Here is a 24761-nt window from a genome sequence, read left to right as displayed (position 1 = left end):
GACAAATATATTCTTTTTATTATACAAGCTTAAATGATTATTAGTTTAAAAAGAGAAGCATAACTGGTAGAAAAAAAGATAAGAGTATGTCTTCTATTCTTTGTTTCTGTTAAATATAACATAAAATAAATAAATCTGAAGAAAGAAACATGATATAGTAAGATTTGTGGTGGTGCCATCATGAACAAGCTATTCTCTCCTTTTACTGCTTCCATTCAGGTTTATAAAGATACCTTTATCTTTTTTTTTCCATGCATTCCACAAATCTACAAATGTGAATCACATTTTGGCACAGATGTTTCTTTTGTGTTCATTGTGCCAGTGTACTTCATAACTTAGAACTGAAAATAATATATACATTGTATACTGATATATATTCTTTTTTTTTAAAATAGTGTCCTTATCCAAACAAGCAGTCCACTCCATATATTTCATTTTGTTTCTTTCTCAGTGCATTTTACAGACCAGGTTCAGATCTGTCCCATGTAGCCACCACTGTAAGTCCAATAGAAATCCTGCAGTTTGCTGATGTGTCCCATCATCGTGGCTGCACCACCATGGGCAAGAAGTGAGTTGCTGTGCTTTTCCTCCTCATTTTCTTTCCCTTTGCCTTCAGCGGTTTTCCTCTGGGGTTCAGTCCAACAAACATGCATTTGTTTTTTTTTGTCCTCCACTCGGCAGAAGCGTAGGTGTTGTACCTGTTCTCCTCGATGCGTTCAATTAGACGACAATCAGGGCCGAACTCCCTCTGTGGATGGGAAACATGCAAAGACTGAGCATCAAAGTGTTATGAACCACATTTAGTGCTTGTGCTGTGTTTTCTACTCTGAAAAGAGCAACATCTCTAAGTGCAGCCAGTGGCTCCAAACGGCCTTTGGCTTGACACAGAGCCAGATGAGTGAGTGATGCATTCACTCAGAAGGATGTGTGGTTGTACACAGACATATCTGAGGCATTCTACTGGCAGAAGATTAATCCAGTTTTACAAGACGATTGTTAGAAGCCATAATCATGTAATCTTTGGGGGGGCGGAGCGATGCATGGAATGTGGCTCACTTTGTTGTCTGGTAATAAACCGAAATGCTTTTGTCTCCCTGAACAACACTGCAGTAAAAATCTAATTACGCCCTCATAGATTTCTTATGTTTTGCTTTTTGTCACACGTCAATGCTTCAAATCAACATTCTAATTTTCATGTCAAAGATCACCTGACTAAATGCAAAAGGACTCAAGCCATTCAAGTCAATCCAGCCCTGTGTGAAAATGCACAAGCCATCCTTGTTAAATCATGAATTACCTACGGTTAACCACATTTTTCTGGTGAAATTGCACTAACACGAGGCCTGATTACCGTCTGCCCTTTAGAATCCAGAAATAAATGGAACAGAACATGTCTGATGACATTAATTAAGAAACAAAAAGCTATACATCATGCTGTGATAAAAAGAAATTCAAGAACTGATGGCAACCTATGTCTTTGACATCTATCAAATTATACATTTCTAAGGCTTTTGGAACTTCAGGGAACCACAGTGAGAGCCATTATCCACAAAAGGAGAAAACAATAAACAGTGATAAACCTTCCCAGAAGAGGCAAGCCACCCAGAACATAAAGACCCGTCTCACATTTGCCAGAAAACATTTTGAGAGTCACCAAGACTTTCCGAAAAACTTTTCGGACAATTACATCATTACATCTTTACATCTTCAGAACAGCACTTCAAAACATCACTCCTACAGACAAACATAGTGATGGAAATTTCACATATGTTTTTGTTCGCTGCTTTGCTTTATCCCTTTTATGTAAAAAAAATAAAATAAATAATAAAAATAGTGAATTTTCTTTAGTGGCACATTCTGCATTTATTGAAATAAGAAAAAACATGAAATTCTTGACCTAATGATAAAAAAGATAAATAACTTTAAAATATAAACCTTACATTGTTGAATCCTGTGCATATACTAAAACAAGAGCATTGTTTGTAGTGCGCCTGCTACAACCTACATCTTCTGTGCAATTAATATATAATTTCTGTAGAATTAACTAATCAATGCAAATGTGACAAGCGTTAAAAGGTTCATAAAACAACATTTACATTAATCTCTAACGTCTCTCATTATTATAGTAGTCTGCTTGGTTCTTTGACCATTCATAGTGCCAACCAAATGCTCTGGATTTATACTGAATAAAGATATTAGCTGACTGGAATAACAGAATCTCACTTCAGAAAGCCGGAATAATTCCTTTCAAAGTCACAATTTTGTTTTGTCACATACAGAGGAGATTCCAATTATAGCTTTTTTATCTGTCTCTGTCTGTCTTTTAATCATTTATGATTATCACCAGTTTGATGAATAATGGAAAATGCGTATGTGTTGGAACAGGATTCTAGCAAGGACTCACTCTTCCATTATTGTGCTGAAGATAACTAAACTTTAAGTCATTAATCTTTGGAGCGGATTTAATTTAGGCTAACTCTGGTGCAATTCACATTTTATTAATCTTTTTGCACACTGTCCTTTTTTTAAATAAACTTCTGCTTTCCCTTTTAACGACTGCAACTCATACAGTATGTTGCAAAAGGTTGTAATTGTTTCCTTTTGGCCCTGCATTTCACCGTAAAGACGTCGTCCTCCTTCTCTTCTTCTGACAACACAAATCAACAAACTGTAAGCCATTGTTTAAGGATTAGTCCCATGTGTAATTAAGGCCAGCAGTAAAACCTCCACATGGGTCCAGGGATCTAGTAAAGTGTGACATTTCAAAGGTCAAGTCTGCAGGTACAGAACACTGTGACACGACGTCTGAGTCTTAATGTCACTGCACTGATTCGTACACGAGCAGAGAAAAGATCTGAGGGAACGTTGTTTGTCAGTTTACTGGAAGCTGCCGTTGTGCTCAAGGCTAGCGTCACTTAAGTAGGCAGTTAACTGGATGCAGTTGATAGTCACAAGGAAAAATGTTCTTGCCTCCCCTCCCTGTATCTACACACACATGCACACGCCTGCTCACTGTCTCCCTCTGAACCTGAATCTGGCCACAGCTGTTCAAATTGGTTCCAGAAGTAAAACTGAATGTTCTCAAAGCAGAAGGAGAATATTTAACAGACGCTGTGTGGCTTTCCAACTTTATGCATAAGAGCTGTGTGTGTACATGTCTGCCTTTCAATTAGATGAAATTACGGTAACAATGGCATTTTACTTTTAAGATACTGGAAAGGTCAGACCTACAAAAAAATAAAAATAAAACATCTCTCCCTCTAATGGAGAAAAAGCTTTTAAAATAGAATCAATATGCTGTGCAGTGACCGCTGATAAATTCAAGATCAAACTACATAACTGTGACCATTTTTGACATTTTATCTGGTGATATAATGAAACAATGATTTCAATTGATCACCACCAGATAAAGAAGTCACTGTGCAAAGCCATCAAGTGTAATTGATCGCCGGCCCCTCACTAGTCAGCCGCCACTGCTGGCTTGTGTTGCACCAGGCAGAAGACGTCATGGGAATTCAGTTTCAGGTCGTGCAACAAAATCTCTTGTTTTCTTTTATTTTTTCTCCTTTCCCTACATCGTATGTCATTTCATCTGAGTTGCAGCTCTAGAGAGACACGCTGAAAACGGGTCTTTCAAAGTAAAAGAAGGAGAGGGAGAGAATGAGATTGAGAAAAAGAGCAGAAAGAGGGAGAAAACAGATGAAACAAGGGCTTCTCCCCTAAGGGACTGAAGCAGAATAGAAAAACCTGCTGGATTGTGTTTCCTTTTTCTGAATGGCGAGAGAGACAGGAGAGCTGACACTGACAAACTGTGGTTCCTTTTTCTGGAACAGTCAGTGGTAAAGCCTTGTCCATTGTTTTATAAAGTGTTTCAGTAAGCCATCTAATATATTGCAAAGTTTTGATTTGAGATTATAGTTTAGCAATTCAAGGCTGTTCTTGCCAAAAATAAAATGCTTCAAGTAAGTCAATAAAAAGGAAGTTCACATGAGTTTAGTCTGAGTTTATAACCAACCACAGCACAGGAACAGCCATGGTTATAATTTTAAATGACATGAAAATTTGTCTTGCTCACAATAAAATCTCTATTGTTGTTCTCCTCAACACCAGAGCAGCCTTCGAAACACTAATGTTTGAATCTAATTAGGTAAATGTTGCTCATGGTGTTCCACAAACATCTATTCTTGGTCCTTTCTAATTCATATGTAATTACCCTTTGCTGTAGCATTTGACAATTAAACATGTCCTAAAGCAGATGATGCACAATTAGATACACCAACTTTTCCTTTATTGCCTCACAGAAATGATGATTTTTGAGGAATCTTCTATTTAAATGAGGTCAAAATTTGAACTCTTGTTTGTCATTGTTAGTAAGCTTTATTTTTATTTCATATTTTTGCATTTCCTTCTTGAGCCCACATTTTTCATATGAAATGTGACATTATGGCACGACATGAGTAAAATAGCGCCAGGACTCACCGCTCCGTACAGATCTCCGTTCTTTTTGATTGCCAGGTAGTGATTGCTGCTGAGGCCCCTGATGGCCACCACTCCCACATCCACTGATTTGATCTCCAAAATACCTGGTGAAGAAGACACACGCAGACAAACACGTCAAACCGGTTTGCAGAGTTGCTGATGTGGAATTGCAGCATTTAGAAAAATCGACATTTGTTGATGTCAGATATTGTAGGGCAGTGGCTTTTTCTACAAACTCAACAAATATGAGATGGTTTTAACACCACTGTTATGACAGGCAAAATGACAATTGTGCAAGCTCAGTTTTAAACTGTGCAGTCATGCAGAAAAAATGTTACTCAAGGCTGAGAATCAGATGGCTGATTTTACACACTACTAAAACTACATCACATAAATGTTTACACTACAGGGCAGTTTCTCCTGTCTGAGTCTGTAAGAACAGGGTGAGATGAGGGTTAAAAAAAGAAGAAAAACCAAACATTGCTTCATTGTGTTTGCCCAGGGATGTATTTCCCCTGTTTTTTAGATTGATGTGATTACATTATATCATAGTAAAATTTGTTTAATGGTCTAAAAATGAAGTGTGCCAAAATCCCTTACCCTCCCCCTAAAAAACTAAAACAGACTAAATCAATCAGGGATAAAATACTTTTTTTTGTACGGCACATAGTGTACTGTAAATCGGGCAGAACCTCATAAATGTTTTTTTTTAATTTATTTCTTTGCTGTGGTTAGTCATAGGATACAAAGTAAAGCAAGAGATCAGGCACTAAAACTCCAAACTGTCTATTTGAATCATGTTTGGTTTGTGCAGATTTAAAAATCCACTAGCACTGCTTTGACTGACTTTTATTTGTTTATTTAGTTATTTAAATTTTCTGAAAAACATGTTTTAATTTTTTTTTTTTTCAAAATATTACCCCGGTACAATTACTATCACCCCATAGTATTTGTATCAAAATACAGATGAACATGATATATTCCAGTCTCTCCCTCACATCGATATCCCAGCAAGACCTCAGATGTGCCTCTTGCCCTCTTTTCATTTGCTTTTACACTCATGGGTTGCATACTCTGCAAGCAAGCTGTAAGCCAGGTAACGTTTTATTTTTATTTTTTTTACATATTTGCAGTGTTTGTTTTTCTGACCATGGGAGCACAGGCAAACCGGCAAGCATTCGGACAGAACTGAGAGAACCTTTCTGCCTGCCTGACTGGCAGGAGGTCAAGGAAGCCATATCAGCTTTCAAGGTGAACCAATTACTGGTTTACACTGTGGTCAGTGGCTTTCTGTCGCTGCACCAAGCTTAAAACTATCAGGGTTTTACACACAGGCTTAGTAAATTAGACAAGAAGGAAATTGAGCCTACTTGCAGAATTATCTGCAAACCAACCCAGATTACATTTTCAGAGCATTTCTAAAGTTCACCTACTGGCAAAAGAGCAAAGAGATAGATATTAATTTGTACATCCTGTCACATTTTGTCCTGATTCGGTAGAGGTTGGAAAAATACATGCCACGGATGTTTTTTGCACCACATGTCCCCTTCCTGCCCTCATCTCTTGTCAAAAATTTTATTTTATGGTGATTAAACGGACAAAGAAACCTTGCTGAAATAAGCAAACAGAAATCTGAGGACTGTGCTCCACAACAAAAACGTCTTATTTGCAAAAAGATAAATGCCTAAATTGTTCCGATGTCTTCTCTTTGGATAACAGTCTTATTAAATGCTACAGTTATTATATCATAAAAGCATGATCCATGTGGCTTATATTCAAGACATTTGGAGGATATACAGTCGCAGGTTTTCCCTGGAAATTCGTATCTGTTTTTATCATCTTTAAATAGTTTTTTGCCATATTTTCCAATTTTCTGACACTTATTGTCCCCACAATTCCTTCATTTGGTCAAAAATAAAGAATCATCGTGTAACCAGACTCCATAACTTTCCGTAATGATGTTAAGTCCATTACTCAGCCAGACCTGCACCACAACACAACACTGATCAGGTTCAAAATGTTCTCTCTCACCGCTCCACAGCTGACATTTCTGAGCTGTGATCCATACAAAATAAGATCTGTCTGTGCTCACGCAAAGCTGCTCCACCTGTTCAAACTCTTTTCTGTCCTCCTGTTTGATGTGGCTTGTCAGAAACCAAAAGCACAGGGCTCTTTTATAGCCCCTTTACCAGAAACCAGAAGCCATCAAGTTAAATCTCCAGGCTGCAACAAAAAGCCTAGATTGCAGCTATTCGATTTGTGGAAGTCTAAGACGGAAACAGATTGTGATCAGGCATCATAGATTAACCCAGTAGCCTTCCCCTGATAAATATACAAAGCATTTACATCATGTAATTTAGGGAATTTCATTATTTTAATTTCTTTTCTTGTGTCTGTACTTTCATAATGTTGCTCACATTTTTATTTGTTGTTTATGAATTAAACTGTAAAAGGAGAGAACCAAGTCCAAGTTACAACAATAGTAAAAGCTTTATTGAAGATTTGGACACATCCATCAAGCTGTCACTACCAAAACCAATGTGTAGCAGGGCAAAAGCATAAATTTCATTATATTAAGCTAAGGTAATTTTTGGCTGTCAAATCCCAGAGGTCCGTTTTGTGGAATTAAGCCAATTGTGGTTGATGCTGTGGACTGCATGAATCACTCTCTTGGAGTAAGAAGGACCTCGGATGTTTGAGCACTTCATGTTCTTGTGAAGAAGAAAAATGCATGTAAAGTCATTTGGTGATGGAGTGTGCTGTCCGGTGTGCACCCTTGTTTTCACCCAGTGACTCATGGAGGCTCAGCAGGATACAGGCAAGACATGATTGTTTGGTTCATAGTTTATGGCTTTTTTGCAAAGTGCTTTTTTTTTAATAGATGCTCATGCTGACTAATGAGGTTCTTGAAAGTAATTTTACTACCATACAAATTCCACTCAAAATTGTAGTCCATTTGACACTAATCAATAAGACGCTATTTCATCCCATTTCTGAAGAATGAGAAGAGAAAATGAAAAAAGAAACTAGCTTGATATTGAACTGGAGAGGGTCTGTGTTCAGCGTTTTTCTTATTGCTTTTCTATGGCTGTGGGTTGCTGAGGCATGTTAGGATTTAATCTATCTATCTATGAACAAATAATATTATTTTAATTTTGATTGAACTATAAATAAAATACACCTTTTTTAACTCAAATAGAATACAAATGTGTAAGGGCATAAGTAGTAGTGATAAAGATGTACAGGCTTTGGATAAAATTCATCAATTTAATCAATAATACATTTTGAAAGGGTTTTAGATGTTTTGAAGGAACAAATAGATATGTTCAGCAAAGATAGGCTTGCCTTTTTTGTACAAGAAAAGCCCATATTTTAATTATATTACCATGTGTTACTAGACTCTCCTGTCATCTACCAGAACCAAAACTCTTATATGTTTAATATTAATATCAGAGTATCTGCTTGCTTTCTACCAATGTAATATGCTTTTAAATAAAGATCTACATTTTCATGCTTCAGTCAAAAACAAATTATTTCTATGGTCTTCTAGCTGGTGAAAGATCTTAAAAGCTGGTGCTTCATGTGTAATTCAGGCACAAAGTTAAAGGAGGCTTCTTTGCACGGGCAGTCTGTTTTTTGTTAAAGTACAGTATCCCTCTCTGGATTACTAAGATGTTTTTTTACATAACTTCAAAAGATCCACATTCATTTGACAGAAAATGTAACTTCTTAGATCATTTTACAGCTCAGAACGGATTAATGAAGTCATTGTTTCAACAATCAGATGGTAGCCAACATTATTATTGCTAAATAATGAGGAAAATCCCAGCTCACACACACACACACACACACGCATACACACACCCAAACCCAAACCCACATATACATAAACCTCCTGCCGACCCCTGAATGGCCCCATTTGGAAACACGGTCACTGAGACTCCAACTGAACCTAAAGGTTAAGGGAGGTTGTGAAAATGTTTCCACTGTTTATTCTGGGGATTTTTTTGAAGATTACGGAGCAGTTGTTCACTCGGTGACCTTGACACGGAGACCAGCTGTGAGTGGATCTAAATGCTTGTAGAGATCTCGCTGAGTATTTTGAAATATTGTCGCTTGACAAGCAGTTGGTGTCAAGACCTGCTATCAGCAGGACAAATGGATCAGTCTTTTTTTCTTCTTCTTCTCTGCTGTGACATGTTCAGTCCCATGGTAAAGAAATGCAAAACTTTTGATTTTTTTTTCCCCCTCTTTTAAACAACTTCGTTGATTGACGACGCCTCTTCTTTGCTGCAACTCGACTGTTTACATCCAGGAAACCTCATAAAAAGATACAAAAGAATAAAGGGATTCATTTTTTCTTTAAAATCTGAGGGTAAATGAGCCCACCGGCGTGATTAAAACAGACGTTAAATATATAATACTCTGTCAGGCAAATAAAAACAAAATAAATGAAAGAAAGAAATCAGAGAGAAACACGACAAAGAAAATACTCCTTGTAGCTGCCGCAGCTTTTGTGACCACCCAAGCTTTTAACAGGGTTATAGAAGTTAAGTTGAATGTTTCCAGCTCTTTATGAAGTCAAAGAGAAAGAACAAACATCCCCCGGCAGTGCAGATTACTCCATGAAGATGCTTGGCTCGTAGTGGAAGCCATTGTATATTATGCGCTTTAAGGAACATGGAGGTATTGGTTTAGACTGATGTGGTTGACATCAGTGTCATCCTGCACTCAGTGGCCACATCAAAGCCCGCTTGGCTTAGCGGGTTTGACTAAGCTGAAAAAACAAAGCCCTCTGGCCGATTGTCAATATGGCCAACATATTGTTATAAACAAAACTTCAGAGGTTCTAAATTTGTTTTCTGGTATAGTCATAAGAGGGATTTCAGCCTAATTTTGTCAGTAATAAAGATCAGAATGAAGAAAAAAGTTTGCTTCACCTTCTCTCATTGCGTTATTGAGCTCAATTTTATGCTTATAATCCATCATTTTTCTTTTTTTATTCTTACCAAGTGAGGGCAAAACTGCTTCTCGTACAAGCAGATAGCTAAACCATGATTTCAGTAAGATCTAAAGTAAATCAATTAAGTGAAAACTTTTCATTTAAAAAGCTAGAAATCTTGTAGATAGGTAAATGGCGTATTATACTTTTCCTTCAAAACCTCCATACTTTGAGCCAACTTTACCCATCACAGCGAATTATGTCACACACGTTTAGAGCAACCGAGAGGAAACTAGAAGAAATTCTTTGTGATGTTAATGGTTATATGATTGAGGGGGGAGAAAAACCCCAAACCACCTGAGAAACTGTGATCCCTCTCTCTCTCTCGCACAGTTGACTTTGTAACATGATAGAGCGCCAAATCCGCCGGCTTCTCTCCAAACAGACTTGCAGGTCTGACATGACAGGAGTTATGTTTTCAGGAAAAGCGCTGCGACAGTCGTCTGCGTTTCACACATTTTTCATTTACAGTTCATCTGCCAGTGTGATGTTGCCCAACTGTTGTTTTGAAAGGGCTTTGCATGGATTGCCGTGTAATGCCAGAGAGGAGGGGAAAGAAAAAACAATCCTGCAAGTTTCAGTTGTTGCAGACTGTTATAAGCGTTTTAGATTAAAAAAAAAGTATTCAGTTTGCACATTTGCTTAGTGCTTAGTTCTTACTTTCTCTGCATTAAGGTTTATTTAGTACACACACACATACACACACCCACGCCTGCATACACACAGGGTAATTTGCTGAAATTCCTAACGACCCAGCTCAAAGAGCCAGACCATCCAGATGCCTTTTTGGACTCAACTCTACCTTTGATGATTCCATTAAAAACTTTACTTTCAAGCTGTGTGAGAGTGGGTGTGTGAGTGTAATGATGAGGCATGGAGAGAAGCAGGAACACAAGGTGTGTATTTGGTTTGGAGGGGCTTTTCTTTGTAATGCACATGTTCTAAGTATGGCTGCAGCCCTTCACGGTATGCGTCACACATGCTGGTCTTCACCTCCAACTGGTTTACTGATCATGAATTCGGCCTCTTCACAGGCACCAAGCTCACATCCAGGTGACACTTTAGTATTGGGCTTCATGTTTAATACAATTTTAATTAACAGGTGTGCAGTGGCTGCCCTGGAGGAGAAGAAACGGAGCTAGGCTCCGGACATGTTCATCAAACTTGCAAGTATCCATTAGAATAATAAAAAAATTTGTCAGCAAAAAAGTAGGCAATCGGTACACTTGATTATCTCAACTGTGTGTGGCCAAAGAATACACACAAGATGTCCAAGTATGCCTATAAGGAAGAATTTACTAGGAGTTAAAGATGGCTGTGACAAACTGGCGACCTGTCCAGGGTGTACCTCGCCTTTCGCCCGAAACATTCACTGGAGAAAGGCACCAGCAGCCCTCCCGACCCCACAAGGGACAAGGGTGAACAGAAAATGGATGGATGGAGTTGAAGATGGTAGAAAACCATTTTAGTCTTGGCTCTGTCAGATTAACTAAAGCTTCAGCCACAAGGATAAAATAACCTAGATTTTAAGAACAGGTATAAACTTTTAACATAATTTTACGTACCTCAGCGTTAGATGCCCCAACTTCACCCTGCGTGGTTGGTTCGGGAGGTGGCAAAGCTTTTTGCTCAACCAACGCGGCATACAGTTGCCTTTTAATAACCTCCTTTTTCTCCTGTTTAACCACAGATATTTCAAACTGAGCAGCAATGGCTATAAGATCGTTTTTAGAAGCACCACTAAAGTTCTCCAAAGAAGGCACAGCTACAAAATCGTCCGGATCAAACTCCATTTTCAATCAAAACTATAATCACACGCCACAGGAAAACAAACAAAACAAAAAAAACAAGCTAAACGGCAAATACAGTGTAAAGTAAAAGTAAATTGAAACAAGTGCACAATGGGCCCAAAGCAACCATGTCCCCACTATACTTTACCTGCCTGCCACGACTCACCTGTCTAACTGAATCCTGGCTCTTCACGTGGGTCGGCGGCAGGTTTATTAAGCACCAAACCAGTAAGAAATTAATCTCACGGATTGCCCCCAAAATCACTGTTTGCACAGTGAACGCCAACCACAAACCCCTACGACACTACCAAAATCACAAACTGGTGAAGTCTGAAGTGATAGCACCTCTTAGCCTAGCAGGAGACACAATCACTAAAACAGAACCACACTGATGAACAAGCCCCAAAAACATTTCACTCACCTGCCTATTAGACCCACCTACCAAACATGCCCCAGCTGCCCACAACAAACAAGCTGGTTAACAAAGCCGTGTCCAACCCACAATGGTGATGTCACTGCTTACTCCTACAAACAGGAAAAAGATGAATGAAACACGTTACGCACTCAAACCAACAAATTTCCAAACTGTGGAAATTCTGTTTGTTGACGAGCCCCCATTTGTTACGGCCCAACTCGGATAGCCGCAACAAAAATTAGGGAGGACATGGAAACCAGAAACATTTTTAGCCCTTCAGAGGCATTTATTTAAAAAAACCCGATTGTCTAGGGGAGAAATGGGCAGCAGCCCAAGACGTGACAATACAGCGCTCCCTCAGCCTGGTCCTTGGCTGGGCCTGGATCTCCGTGTCGTCCGGCCTGCAACCCCACATAAGTGGAACGGCGCTCCTTATATGCCATCCAGGTGGCCACGTAATCAAAAGCACCTCCCACAATCGAGGACCTTAATTGCCAAACAGTTTACTTGCCACATAGCACACACACGCACACACACGCACACACAAGCCCACACGCCAGCACAGCAGGGGCCATCACAAGCACTAAGGGGCCATGTGGTTTCCATCATATTTCCTCATTTTTACGTTTATAATTCTACAGAAAAATATTGTAATATTACCAGATCAATTGCAGTATCAATTGTCACACATTGATCAAGACTAAGATCAATGTGGAAAGCTTCTTATTTCTGGAAATTAGGTTTGTGTTATGTCATTTTTTTGTGTGTGTCTAAATCCAGATTACAACATCTGGATAATGCCAAAAACTGTTTCAGACACCCAAGAAAATCAAGCTTTCCATTTGTTAAAGAGTTATTTTCAAAGTGACTCTGTTTTTAACTTTTTCAAGATGAAGCAATGCCAAGCCACAAAGATGAGTGTGTCACTGGCAGAGTAGATTCTGCAATTTGAAAACAACTTTCCCGTTGCTGTTTACTCCATAGGGAGCATAGCAACAATATGAAATGTAGACAGCAGTAAACAACTCTTCAGACACATTTTAATGATACAGGACAAGTGAAACTCAGACTAACGTGGACTCTGTGGAGTTATGTGATTTCAGGTGAATTTCAGTCTTTCATACAGTTAAAGAACTGGTTGGACAATTTTCATGCTTTCAAATCGCAGATGAGGTATGTTTTCTTAAACTATACAAAACTCATTTGATAAAAGAGTTCATCACTGAACAAAATATTTAGAGTTTGAAGGGATTGTTTTGTTTTTAATCCAAATTTTAGTTGTTATTATCTCCAAGAGCCAACAACCCTTAAAGCAGAAGCAGATCTTAAAGAAGGATATTTGCTGCTGAAAAGCTTTTCTGTAGGGTGGATCCTTTCTGGTTTGAGGTTGTAGGAGGACTGCATACATAAATCTGTATCTTATGTCTGTCTTGTCATAGTTGACAGAGTAATCGACTACGGAGTAAAATAATGGGGGAAATGTCAAGCAGTGACGACAGGAAATATGTAAACAGTGACGGAAAACTGAGATAGATCCTTTTCATTATCCTATGGGATTCATGGCAAAGAAAAAGCTCCACTTTCAAGAGTAATTTCAAGAGTAGCTAAACTTTAATAATGAAGAAACATTCAGAATCCATTCTTCAATTCCTTGATTGAGCTTCTGTATTTTGCACCCTGCTACATAGAGAGGCGGGTTTTTGGGGATGTGGCAGGCAGTAAGTTATCTATTGGTCCATAGAAAGACACATTTTCAGATACAAACAATATAACACAAAAAAATTCCCAAATCTGCAAATAAGTGGAACATGTAACGCAACTATTAGCTACTAGAACATATTAGGAAATATTTCTGCAACTAATTTTCTGAGATGTTAAAAATCATCGACATCTCTAACTGAATGGAGTCAAGGAAATAAATACTAAATTACTAAAATACAAAAAAAAAAAAAAAAGGTATCACTGATAGAGTGATGATGAAGACGTTTTGTGTTTTTGGAGAGAATCGTCACTTTTTAACATTGATCCAACCATTACATCAGTTTCTTTGGTCTGATTCTACAGTTCTACTAATAGGTCTATGGGATAAACAAAACATGTTTTTTCTCTCAGAAAATGAGATTTCACCTTCTCGGTTTTGCCTATTTTGAGCTCCTTTTAGAATGAGTTGTTTTAAGGCCATGTCTCTTTCATTACACTGATTACTTTCTACACGTGCAGTTGTACAATGGTCCAGCCTTGACTTTGAGTCAGATCCAGAAGCAGCAGAAGTGGCAACTCCTTCACAACCACCAAGGATGCAGCTGCGGTTTCTGAAATCGTGTTTCATCCATCGAACAGTAACCAATAGATTTCCTTCAGTTGAGGTCTGTTGGGAAATCTTCTGTTATACTGTTGGTAGTTTTCAAAAGAGTCCATTGTGAAGTTATTCATGCAAACTACAATTTTCTTTGGCAACACGACTGGGACATTGCCAATAGACCCACTGGTGGATGGAAGAGATCCACTGCTCCCATTCTAGCCTTGTGTGCCTCTCATTTTATAGCAAATGTTGCAAATGTACATCAAAATTTATTCAGCTATTTTCTTTCTTTCTGTAGTCAATGAATTCTTTCTTTGAAATGGCTAAAAAGCTTCTTACAGGGCAGTAAATTCAAATTCAGCAGTTTTCATAAACCTTTTCTGATGTGATGCTTTATTTGTCAAAACGGTTTTCTTGATAAAGACACAGTTTAAAAATAAAATGAAGCCACACAGCTCTTTTCTCCATGACTGTGCATGCACATATGTTGTTTATTGCAGCCAACAACAAAACACTTTTCCAGCCGTTGGTACAGCGGTAAACCAACTGACCAAACATATTCCTCTTTTAGTATTGAAGTGTGTTGAATTCTGCTTGGATGGCTAAGTCATTGGCTATAGGTTTGGCTGGTGTTGAATGGTTACAGGGCAAGTGTCTGCCAATTGATTGACGCAATAATCAGGATGTTTTTGTAACGGCTCCTATTCCGGACAATAAAAAGCCATTAATGGCGGTATGATTTTTAGCTGTTTGTTTCTATAAGCAGCAGAGACCCAAATGGAAGTATTAAAATGTTCCCTTTAGCAACGAATTCGGAAGATACAAAACATGTGGAAAATGATCAAAGGGTGTGTCTACTTATCCTGTGAGGATGAAGCCAGAAACACCATAAAAGCCACGGATGATACTGGGATTCCAAGTACGTGGTGCTTTACACATATGTTTCAGCTGATCATACTCTTAAAGTAGACAATCGCAGAAATCGCTTGAGGCACTTCAAGCATTTACAGAGCTTCTAATGTGCCCGTTAAACACACAGCATTGATTACAAAAAAGTCTACAAAGTCATAATCAATGACACTCCATTTTCTAAGACTGAGATTGTTGTTGTGTGCTTGCCACACAGTTCATACAGGACATTTTGAGCTCTTTCACTACAGTTTGGGCATTTCTATAAAGAAAGAGCTAAATAAGCAAAGGTCATGATTTATTGGTCCTTAATCTTCGACTATGTTAATGGGAAGAAATATCCATACTATTTCTCTAAACCTTGATTCAGTGGTTGGTTTCTCATTCTAAGGAAACTATTTCAACCTTATGCAGTGTTGCCCATCACCCTTCAAATGGTATACAAGGGAATTTTATTTATTGTGGGGATTTCCAGGATGCTTGTATCAACCATCCTGTGCTCCGAAAACGACCCTGCATGGGCAGTAATGAGGTCAAAGGGCACTCACACCTCTTGACCTCTAGGCGATCACACTCACTCCTGTGTTTGAGATGGAATGAGACCCCTTAACAGAACAGATGCAGTTACAGAAATGGTTGTGGCTTGTAAAGAAGCAACATGATACAGCCAAAATTGGAAAAACAGTAAAAGTTTCTGTAAAGTTATTCAGATTTTTATAGAAATGGACCCTGTAACAAATATGAGAGCACACAAAAATATGCAAACTATTGAAGAAGTACAACATTATGAGTAACTGACAAAGATGAACAAACTCTGCGTATCTTTGTCTTAATCCATTCCAGAGCATTTGTTGTGAAATAGTTTATAATGAAGCCTATTGAACATCTCCAAGTAATTTGGAACATGGCTGTTATGTAAGACAGAGTTACGTAGAGTTTCAGCAGGACATTGAAACAATAAGATGCTCAACAAACATAAGAAATTGTGTTGGATTAATAACTTCATTTATCCAGATTCTGGCATCTTTTAAAATACTAAACAAGAACACTATAGAGAAGATGAAGGAAACCACCAAATGTGCACCGATCTTTTAATACATACAGAATTATTAGTGTTTTAGAAATGCCACAAAGGTGATGTAAGGACCAAATAAAAATGACTTTGCTTGACAATTCAAATATGTTTTCATTAATTTTGTTTCCAACCAGATTCCTACATAAAAGACACATGTAAATAATAGCATGACTGAGTGCAGTATTCTTTTTTTATGTTTGCGCAGTGAGCATAACCACTGATTTTAAATGATACACCAGCAGCTATGAGAACACTTCAATGTTTAATGAACAAGTTGTTGCAGGGGTGCTTGCACAGAACTTATATTTACAGCCGGTGCAGAGAAGAGTCTATGAAGATGTCAAGGTAATCTTAAATGAAAAGCAATGTTGACACTAACCCTTGGTGCATCCAGTACCACCTCATAACTCTCTTTTATGAGCCACACTGTTACCTTTTCCCATGTGAACCCTAAACATTCTCCTTAGAGTAAAGAGGAAGCAGCAAAACCAGGGATGCAAAATAAGAGACATTCAGAAACAGCAGAAAGGAAGACTGGGAATAATTTCAAAAATAGAAGGGGTGTGGGAAAAAATGTAGGAGTGGAGGATCTTATTCTAGGTTTTGATCTTCCTTAAATTTGCTGAGGCACTAGAAGTTTACACCACTAAGAGCAAATAAATACATATCTTTGTTATTAAGGACCTTCTAATCCAAACATATGCTTTAAAGTTTACAAGCACTTCCAGAGAAGTTTCCAGTTTCTAAGCAAAACCAGAACAGAAAATTGCAAGTCTACAGTGCCTTGCAAAAGTATTCATATCCCTTTTACCTGTTTTTTGTGATACAGCAATACAAAACAGAGTTAGTTGCAAAAACTTAAACTGAGCTTTAAGCATATTAATTGGCACAATTCAATCCATGATCTGAAAATGAAAAGAATACTGCAAACCTCCAAAGATACTGAGTCATGCCACATCACAAGTTATAAAGGGGAAATAGCAATTGTGAGGAAAAAAAATGCTCTGCTCAGATGAGACCAAATTAAGTTTCTAAAAAAACTAACACTACTGCAGTGTTAATGATGCTAGCAACATTATGCTGTTGGCTTGCTGTCTTTCAACAGGGAAAATATTTAGAGATGATCTGAATGTGGACAGAGCTACATACAGGTCAATATATAATAAAAGACTTAAAACATGGAGCAGGTTCACCTTTCAAGAAAACTTATCTAATCATCCTGCCCGAACTATGATGTCTATGAAGGAAATAAATGTGTTTTTATGCACACATTATACATATCTCCTCTTTCCTCTGATTGGCCCACTCAAAGTCCATATACACTTTTAATCTGACTGAACCTGAGAGATTTTGCTAAGAACAATGGGTAAAACAATGAACCTACCTACCAGAAACCTCCTCTGAAAGATCTCAGCTGTAATTATAACAAAAAGCAGTTTTCCAAAGTATAGGTGCACCAAAAAAAATTATTCCACACTTCTCAGATATTTAATTGTAAAGAACTTTAAAAAACATCTGTTATTTTTCTCATTCTGTGTACTATGTTCTAGTTTTTATTGATCTATCAAAAATAACTTCAATAAAACACATTGACATTTCTGGTTAATTGTGGAAAGGTTTATATTTTCCACATTTTTACAAGGTATTATATTTTTACATTTACCTTTGTCCGTATTGTGCTGCACTAATTGACTTAACTTTTACTTTTATAGTAACCCTCATGAAGCTTTTTGTTAAAAAGAACAAAATCTTTATGTGCAGTAATGGTCAATAAAATATTATAGAGCTGTATACAGTTCAAGTCCAAATTAATCATTTACATATGGGAATGTTTAAATGGCATCTTAAAGCCACAAAAGTGCCAAAAACACAAGTTAAAAAAGTTAAAACTCAAAAGAGAATACACCTTTCTTTATATGAAGCCACATTGTGATGTGTTAATCAGTGGAGGAAATATTCACTGTCCAAGTGGCTGTAGAGAAGTCAAACTGTGGTCAAACTTCAAACAGCCATAAACTGTTTTATTGCCTTATTTGTTTGTCTGTGAATGAAATGTGGCAGCTTTGTGGACAACATGGAGGAAGGAGAACAAGGACAGTTTTGTTGCCGTTTGGTCAGGGCCAGGATCAATGCTAATCACATCCTGATGCGCCCTCAAGACATCCACATGGAGACTAGAGTGCATCATTGTGAGGGATTTATGAGGTGACATGAATAGATGAGCTCAGAGCAAATCAGGGTAAATAGAAAAGCACGATAAGCAGCAGAGAGCACAAATTTATATAATGTAGACTTAACCAAGAATTATGTGCCACTATGTTGACATACTCAGACTGGCTCGACTGCATTAGGGAGACTCATCCTTGGAGTTAAAACATCTTCGTCACCTCTGCCATGGTCTAATGACGGCTATTCTTGAGCAAACTTCCATACTAATCATTTTCAACGTCCTGAGCAGGTGGAGCGTTTGGAAATAAGGTCATTAGGTTTGTTCAGGCACAAACCCAGTGTAAGGATACCACCTCCTCTTCTCACTTTCCCTCTGATCCCACTTCACCACTGTACACAATTAAAAGAATAACAGTAACTTTAACGTTCTATCGGACATATTAGGAATTGAAAATTAATTGCATTATGTCTATATCTGTGCTTTAGAAAATTCACTAGTAAGACTAATTTATAGTACCCATAAATATTTAGGATTCTAAGCTGGGAAAAGAATTCAATAAAAAAATCTTTGAACTGGCCCTTTAAACAGACTTGAATGCTTTGGATCATAAGTCCATTTTAGCATAATTAGCCAGCCACAGTGCAAAGGCATATTTGACTAGAGTGCTAACACATTGCAAAACACAAGGTGGTCGCTTCTCTCCATGGATTAGACAGGTAATTAAACATGCATAGTAATTGGAAAGCAACTGACATTTTTGGTGTGCTAATGGCGCCCCCCAGGCAGGGACTCCCTGGGTGGGGAGTCATATTTCCCCTTAAAAAGAAACAGCACAGCTTGCCCCTTCAACAAGACGGGGGGAAAAAAATCACAATAGTAAAAGTATTAAAGTTTTAACCACTGGTCTGATATAAATTGATCTCAACAGATAATTAATATGAGGTAGCCCTAATGATGTGTGATAACTATAGAATACAATTTTAATTAATCTAAAAGTGTAATTTAAGGAATCTCTCTGGGTTTTCAAAATGCTCCTTTGGGGCTCAATTAAAACAACCTTTTGGCCCTGTGGTCCCCCCACAGTCTGTGTCGCCCTGAGCCATATTGGCCATATCAGGAAATCTGCCTCTGACTCCAATTTTTGTTACTTGTCCAATTAAAAAAGAAGAGATGATTTGTTTCTAATGAGAGCCCCATAGAAACCTGCATCAAACAAGCAATTTGTTTCTTTGCTCTGTGTGTTTTGCTTCTATCAGCTATGAAATCATCACAGTGTACATGAACAATGTTATGATCTGAAATGTTAAAACAAACACAAAAGTGTGGTCAAAACCTGTTGGTGTGCAAACTACTGAGCAAGAGAGACCGATTGAATAACAAGAAACACGGGAAGTGAAAAACCACATTCAGTTTCAAAGACAAGGGAGCAGAATTAAGTTACGCTCTGTTTGCTTTACTTTGAAGGGTGCAATTTGTAAAGAGCTCATGCAAAAAAGTACAAGAAGTGCACAGATATCTCCATATATCAGGCTTGTGCGCAGATGCAAAACCTGACTGAATCCACAAGAATGAAGAGCTGCAGTATGGTTCTCACTCTCTAGACTGTGCTTACTATTTTTCTACTATGATGACATGCAAGAGCTTTTCAGTCTGATTAATTGCCTTTCTAATGCCACTATAGTCAGTGACATGTTGCAGCCTGATGGCAGGGCTCCATGCATGTGTGTGTAAAACCATCCATACATGCGCATGAGTGTGTCACAGAGCACTGCAGGCAAAGGGAGGGAGGAAGAGACGCTAATTGAAATTCCTTCAGCCATGTCTGGCAAAAACTTGGTGTCTGAGTGGCACACACAGATAAACACCCGCACACACGCACACACACACGCATTCACACTGGCCCTGGCCCTAATAAAAGTGGGCTTTGCCATATGGAGGCCATGTGCAAAAGTGGCCTCTCTCTGCTCAGCTGCATGCGTGTGTGTCTGTGTGTTCCCAGCAGGGGAGGCATATTCTCCAAAAGTCCCAGGGTCAGATGCATGGAGACCTATGACTTATGTATGAGAGATAAAGACCTATAGTAATGCAAGTAGAGATGCACAAAAGCAATTGGCTCCTTGATTGGGTCTGATGGGTAACCAGCTGTTTGTGAACTCCAAAAAAAATCTTTTTTCCAATCAGGGAATGCAGCATCAGCATTCTCTGTGGAGGCTCTCGCTGCTGACAAAAATTCAAATGTTCCTGTCTCGATGTAAGATGTAAGAAGTTTCTAAAAAAATAACCAATTTTCATTATGTCGGGCAATGTCTGTGATTTATCCAGGCTGCAAGACAGTGAGAGAAAGCAAGACATAGAGCAGACAACAGGAAGACTGAACAAACTACTCCAAAGTTATATCATTTTGAGCTTTCAGCTGTTTCAAATGTTGCCAGGCATTTGTCATATTTCAAAGATAAGGGAAGGATCTACATTCTTGGGATGATAAACAGAGACAGTGGCTTTATTCCCGCTAAGTATGATAATCGACAGCGTAAAATGTCTTTACTATGGTTTCTCTCACACAACAGCACGATGTACCTGCTTCTAATATAGCCAAATTGTAACCACAGAAACACAATCTTGACCGGTGTATTTCTAATTAGAATGAGTTGTACAGACACAGACTGAGATGATGAAAAAATGAAGATGATTAAAGCAGCAGGACAGTATTCAAACTAAAAATAATTTCTCTCTGTTTATCAGATGTTGTGTGTCGGATTCAGTAAACTTGGTGGGGAATTTGGGGTAGGTAAGTGTGGGAGTACTTTTCTGTTCTCCCTCAACAACTACTGTCAGTGTGCCCTGAGGCTGCAGAGTTACTCCGAGCTGCTCAGAGGCCAAAATTCTCTGGCAGTCTTGGAGAACTTCCAGATGTGTTTAACTATGAGATAAAAGTTTTGGAGGACAGAATGATAACAGCTGATTTTCTGCTCTCAGTCAACCATAACTGGTTGTGATAAGCCTCGCATGGTGAAGTTTTGAAGTATTTAGATATGTTGGTGTGCAACTGGGCACTTGGTTCGGGGCCTGCATAACACCCTTTATCAGGTATAACTTCACACAACCGGCAGTAAAAATGTCAGGGAAGTATCTTGGCAGAGCAAGACAAAGACTGGAGTCAGTGCGAAGTAGGACAGCTGTACAAATGTGAAGCTTAGTGGCACTGACAAATAATCCTGTGTTCTCTCTGACCCCTCTCAGGATAAATGGGGGTTAAATCATATTTCATAGCCCAGAAAATGCACATTCAGAGAGAGAGGCAGAGATCACTTTACATCTGAGTCAGGAAGACCTCAAACTTAGCATATGCCCACCACCATTAGAGCTGCAACACAATAGCAGCAAGGAGTAAGTGGACTTGTCATTCTCCCCATGGGGTTTGGTAATAGCCGTTTCAGATATTTCCCATCAAAGACGAAAAACTTTCTCTGGGCGATTTCTAATTGATTCCAGTGGATCGTCTCAACTTCTTTGTTTTTATCTGCTTGGCTTACTTGTTTTAGTTTCTTTTTTTCTCATTCTTCTTCCCTCCTGCTCTTCCTCTGTCAAGCTTTCTTCTACCAAGCTCTTTGTAGTCAGACAAATATGCTCTGCCTGCGCACATGGCTGGAAGCATGCAGCGAGGTTATTTGTTCGTTTGCCCAGTCACCTGTCTCAATGTGCACGCTTGCTCCAAAAAAGAAACACAAAAACTTCATTCCTTATAGATAAACTCATGAGATAGGTGAAAGAAGAAAAACTTCTGTCTTTGGCCATTGATATTCGGTGCTTTGTGTTTGGTGGATTTAGCATAACCTTTAAGTTTTACCAAAACAGTTTATAAAAAACTCACTCGGCATAAGTACTCATAAGGATTATTATTTGGGCCATTAAGTTAAAGTCAAAAATGTGCCATAAGAGACAAATTTTAACTTACTGTATGGATCATCCTCTCTTTTGGTGCCATTGACGTTTCCGTCCTTGCCAATGCGAAGAAAGAATTTCTGATAGGAGAACAGCTTCCTCCTGCGCACGTCTCCTTGAAGATGCTTGTAGCTGCTTCGCACGTGTCGCCCGACAACCGTCGCAGACGATAGCGACACATTTGTCGCCCGTGGCAACCTTGCAGATGATGGGCGAAGTGGCGCCCAGCAAGGTGGCGTAGGAGTCCCCTCTGGTGCATGGTTCTTTTCAGAGTCTGTCGATGAAGCGCAGGGTCCGACCAAGAGGAGCAGCAGGAGGAAAGTCAGGGGCAAGAAGAGTGATGGAGGTCTGCGGCAGGGGAAGGAGGAGAACCAGGCGACCGGTGCACCTTGTGTCACTGTCCATCTACACATGGTAGTGGAGCTGGGAGAGCTGTGGAGGAGCTCAGGGGCTGGGGCATGCTGAGCTGGGTGCAGGGAGAGGGAAAGAGAGTGGGAGAACCCCCCCCTGACCCACCAACTAGACCTCCTCTGCCTGGGAACCCGCAATCTCTCTGGGACAGTAGGTGTTGAAACCTGTGGAACAACTGGGGTGAGAACAGTCTGACGGCAGCGGATCAGAGCAGGGCTTTTAGCAGCAGAGCTACAGTTCCTGTGCTTGAAGAATGATGAAGGATCAGCTGCTGGTGGTGCCGCAGCTGATTTGGTTGCTGTCCCTCTTTTTCTGGAAAGTGTCAATATCCAAATCTAAGATCACCTCACAACAGGAGGTTTTTGCTCCAAATCCTTCAACAGAAAAGCACAAATTATAATTTTATTAATATATATGTTGCAGTGTTATCTATAATCTATCTCATAAGCATAAGTCCCATTTATATCCTCAAGTCCATGAAGTACAGGAGAGAGGCAGAAGAGAATGAGTAAAACACTTAAAGTATTTGAAAAGAAATAATTGGAGACAAAAAAAAATCTGTGATGCTTCTCTTAAGAATGTTAAAAAAAAAAATAATCCAGGCAATGAAGGCAAGTTTTTTTTTTCCCTAAAAAGTCTAGAAATCCAGACTTTTTCTTGTCTTCTTCTCCTCCTTTGTTTCTCTTTTTTGTGCCTGAGCTCGTTTTGAAGTTACTTGAGATTGTAACCAAGCCCTCACTGGTTTCGTCTTTCTCCCCTCTCTTGTTATGCGTCTGTCAGTGAGCTAAGCTCCCGGTCTGTCCTCTCTCCTTGCTTCTCAGAGTCTGAATGCAGGAGCGCTGTGTTGCCTCTCCTCTTTCCTCCCATGTGTGACTCCCTCTTTCTTTAGGCCCCCACCTCTCTTTGCTGCTGCCTCTATCAGCGGCTTTCCCCTGATCTTCAGGAGTTTCAGAGAGGTGACTGAATCTTGTCTTCCTTTCACCTTATTTATCTGCAACAGCAGCTCCCCAGATGTCTTCGTCTAATTGGATGTCTATTAAAACCACTTGGCTTTGAAGAGCATGTTGCACACACACACACACTCACGCCGGCGTGGGTGTGTAGGCGTGTGTGTCCACATGTAAATGTGGATTTGTAAGTATGTGTGGTGGGGGAGTATGGCATGGTAATGGTGGTGGGAGGGGGGTCTGTCCCACTTCAATTTGACTTTCCTCCTCTCTCTTCCCCCTTTTTTCTGTCTCCACCCCTTCCCAGACTAAACTCCAGAGAAGTTTAGGAACCAACAGGGGGGAAAAAAAGAAAGCCATTACTTCCTCTCTAATTTTCCCTCCTTTTGCTGTGCTTGATTAATATTTATTGTGTTAAAAACAATTAATACTTTTGAGAGATATACAACCTTTTTCTTTTCTCTTCAACACACTTTAAAATCGTTCTGATCTACTTTGGCGATTATTATTTTTTTTTTTCCAATTGTAACATCTCTTCCTAAATATTTGATCCTCAGTTTTTTGTACAGATTTTAATATTTTGAGTCCAAATGCTGACAGAGAATATCACACAAATCATTTGGGAGTGTTGCAACTAGGATTTATAAACTTGCTGGTGACATAGCAAGATCTAGTAGTGTTTCTGAGGAGCGGTACATAAGTCCAGCTGACAATATGATAATTAAGCAGATGATATATGTGCTTATGGAAGTACATAATGTCATGCTGTCTCAAAAATATAATACAATCTATGGGTTTTACTATCCTAGAAGACAAATCTATTCATTTATATACATCAAGAATTCCAATAAATATATGGAAGCTGTAGTTATAGTGTGAAAATGTGAAAAAAGGTTGCATAAATCAAATTAAATTAGCAGTAAGTGTTTAACAGGTTGTTTTACCCAGATCATTTAGTATATTGTTTTTGGAAAAAAAAATAAAATAAAAAAAAAACTTTTTTTATTAAAGTTTTGTTGGATTTGTATTGCTGCACAGCAGGTTTGAAGAATCCAGGTCTGCTGTCTGGTTTCAGCATTGTTTAATTTCCTTTTGCACATTGTCAGACAACAGCCGTATCTCCACTTCCCTTTCTCTTCTCTTTAGTTTCTCCATGGTCCACAGTATGTTGCAGACAGATTTGAGTTATCACACCCATCTTCCTGTGAGTTTTTCAGTGTAACATCATTCCGCTATGAATGCACGTGCAAACTATTAACCAAGAACAAGAACAATAGTCTTCTACTCTTAGTGTACGGTCAGTAAGTAGTTTCCTCTGC

The 24761-nt window shown here is 38.8% G+C and overlaps 1 protein-coding gene across 1 annotated transcript; it reads right to left on the bottom strand.

Moving 5' to 3' along the window:
- On the bottom strand, positions 1-23407 carry fgf10a (fibroblast growth factor 10a). The gene is made up of 3 exons (XM_044144177.1): positions 22098-23407; positions 4480-4583; positions 1-748 (listed from the first exon to the last, which is right to left on the bottom strand). Exons 1-3 carry the CDS (start codon positions 22495-22497, stop codon positions 539-541), a joined length of 714 nt encoding a protein of 237 aa, XP_044000112.1. The 5' UTR covers positions 22498-23407; the 3' UTR covers positions 1-538.
- Positions 23408-24761: the final 1354 nt, after the last annotated feature.

The sequence above is a fragment of the Gambusia affinis genome, linkage group LG17 (genome assembly GCF_019740435.1).
Source record: "Gambusia affinis linkage group LG17, SWU_Gaff_1.0, whole genome shotgun sequence".
NCBI classification, from domain to species: domain Eukaryota; kingdom Metazoa; phylum Chordata; class Actinopteri; order Cyprinodontiformes; family Poeciliidae; genus Gambusia; species Gambusia affinis.
Note: the sequence above shows the minus strand (reverse complement) of the source record. Positions and strands in the feature narration are given on the sequence as shown.

Bases quoted from the DNA above. Each gene is read 5' to 3' on its own strand.
- fgf10a (XM_044144177.1), bottom strand. From the start codon at position 22,497: ATGTGTAGATGGACAGTGACACAAGGTGCACCGGTCGCCTGGTTCTCC. The intron at 4,584-22,097 runs GTAAGTTAAAAT...CTTCTTCACCAG, and splicing joins AAGAGAGGATGATCCATACA to GTATTTTGGAGATCAAATCA. The intron at 749-4,479 runs GTGAGTCCTGGC...TCCCATCCACAG, and splicing joins ACGGAGATCTGTACGGAGCG to AGGGAGTTCGGCCCTGATTG.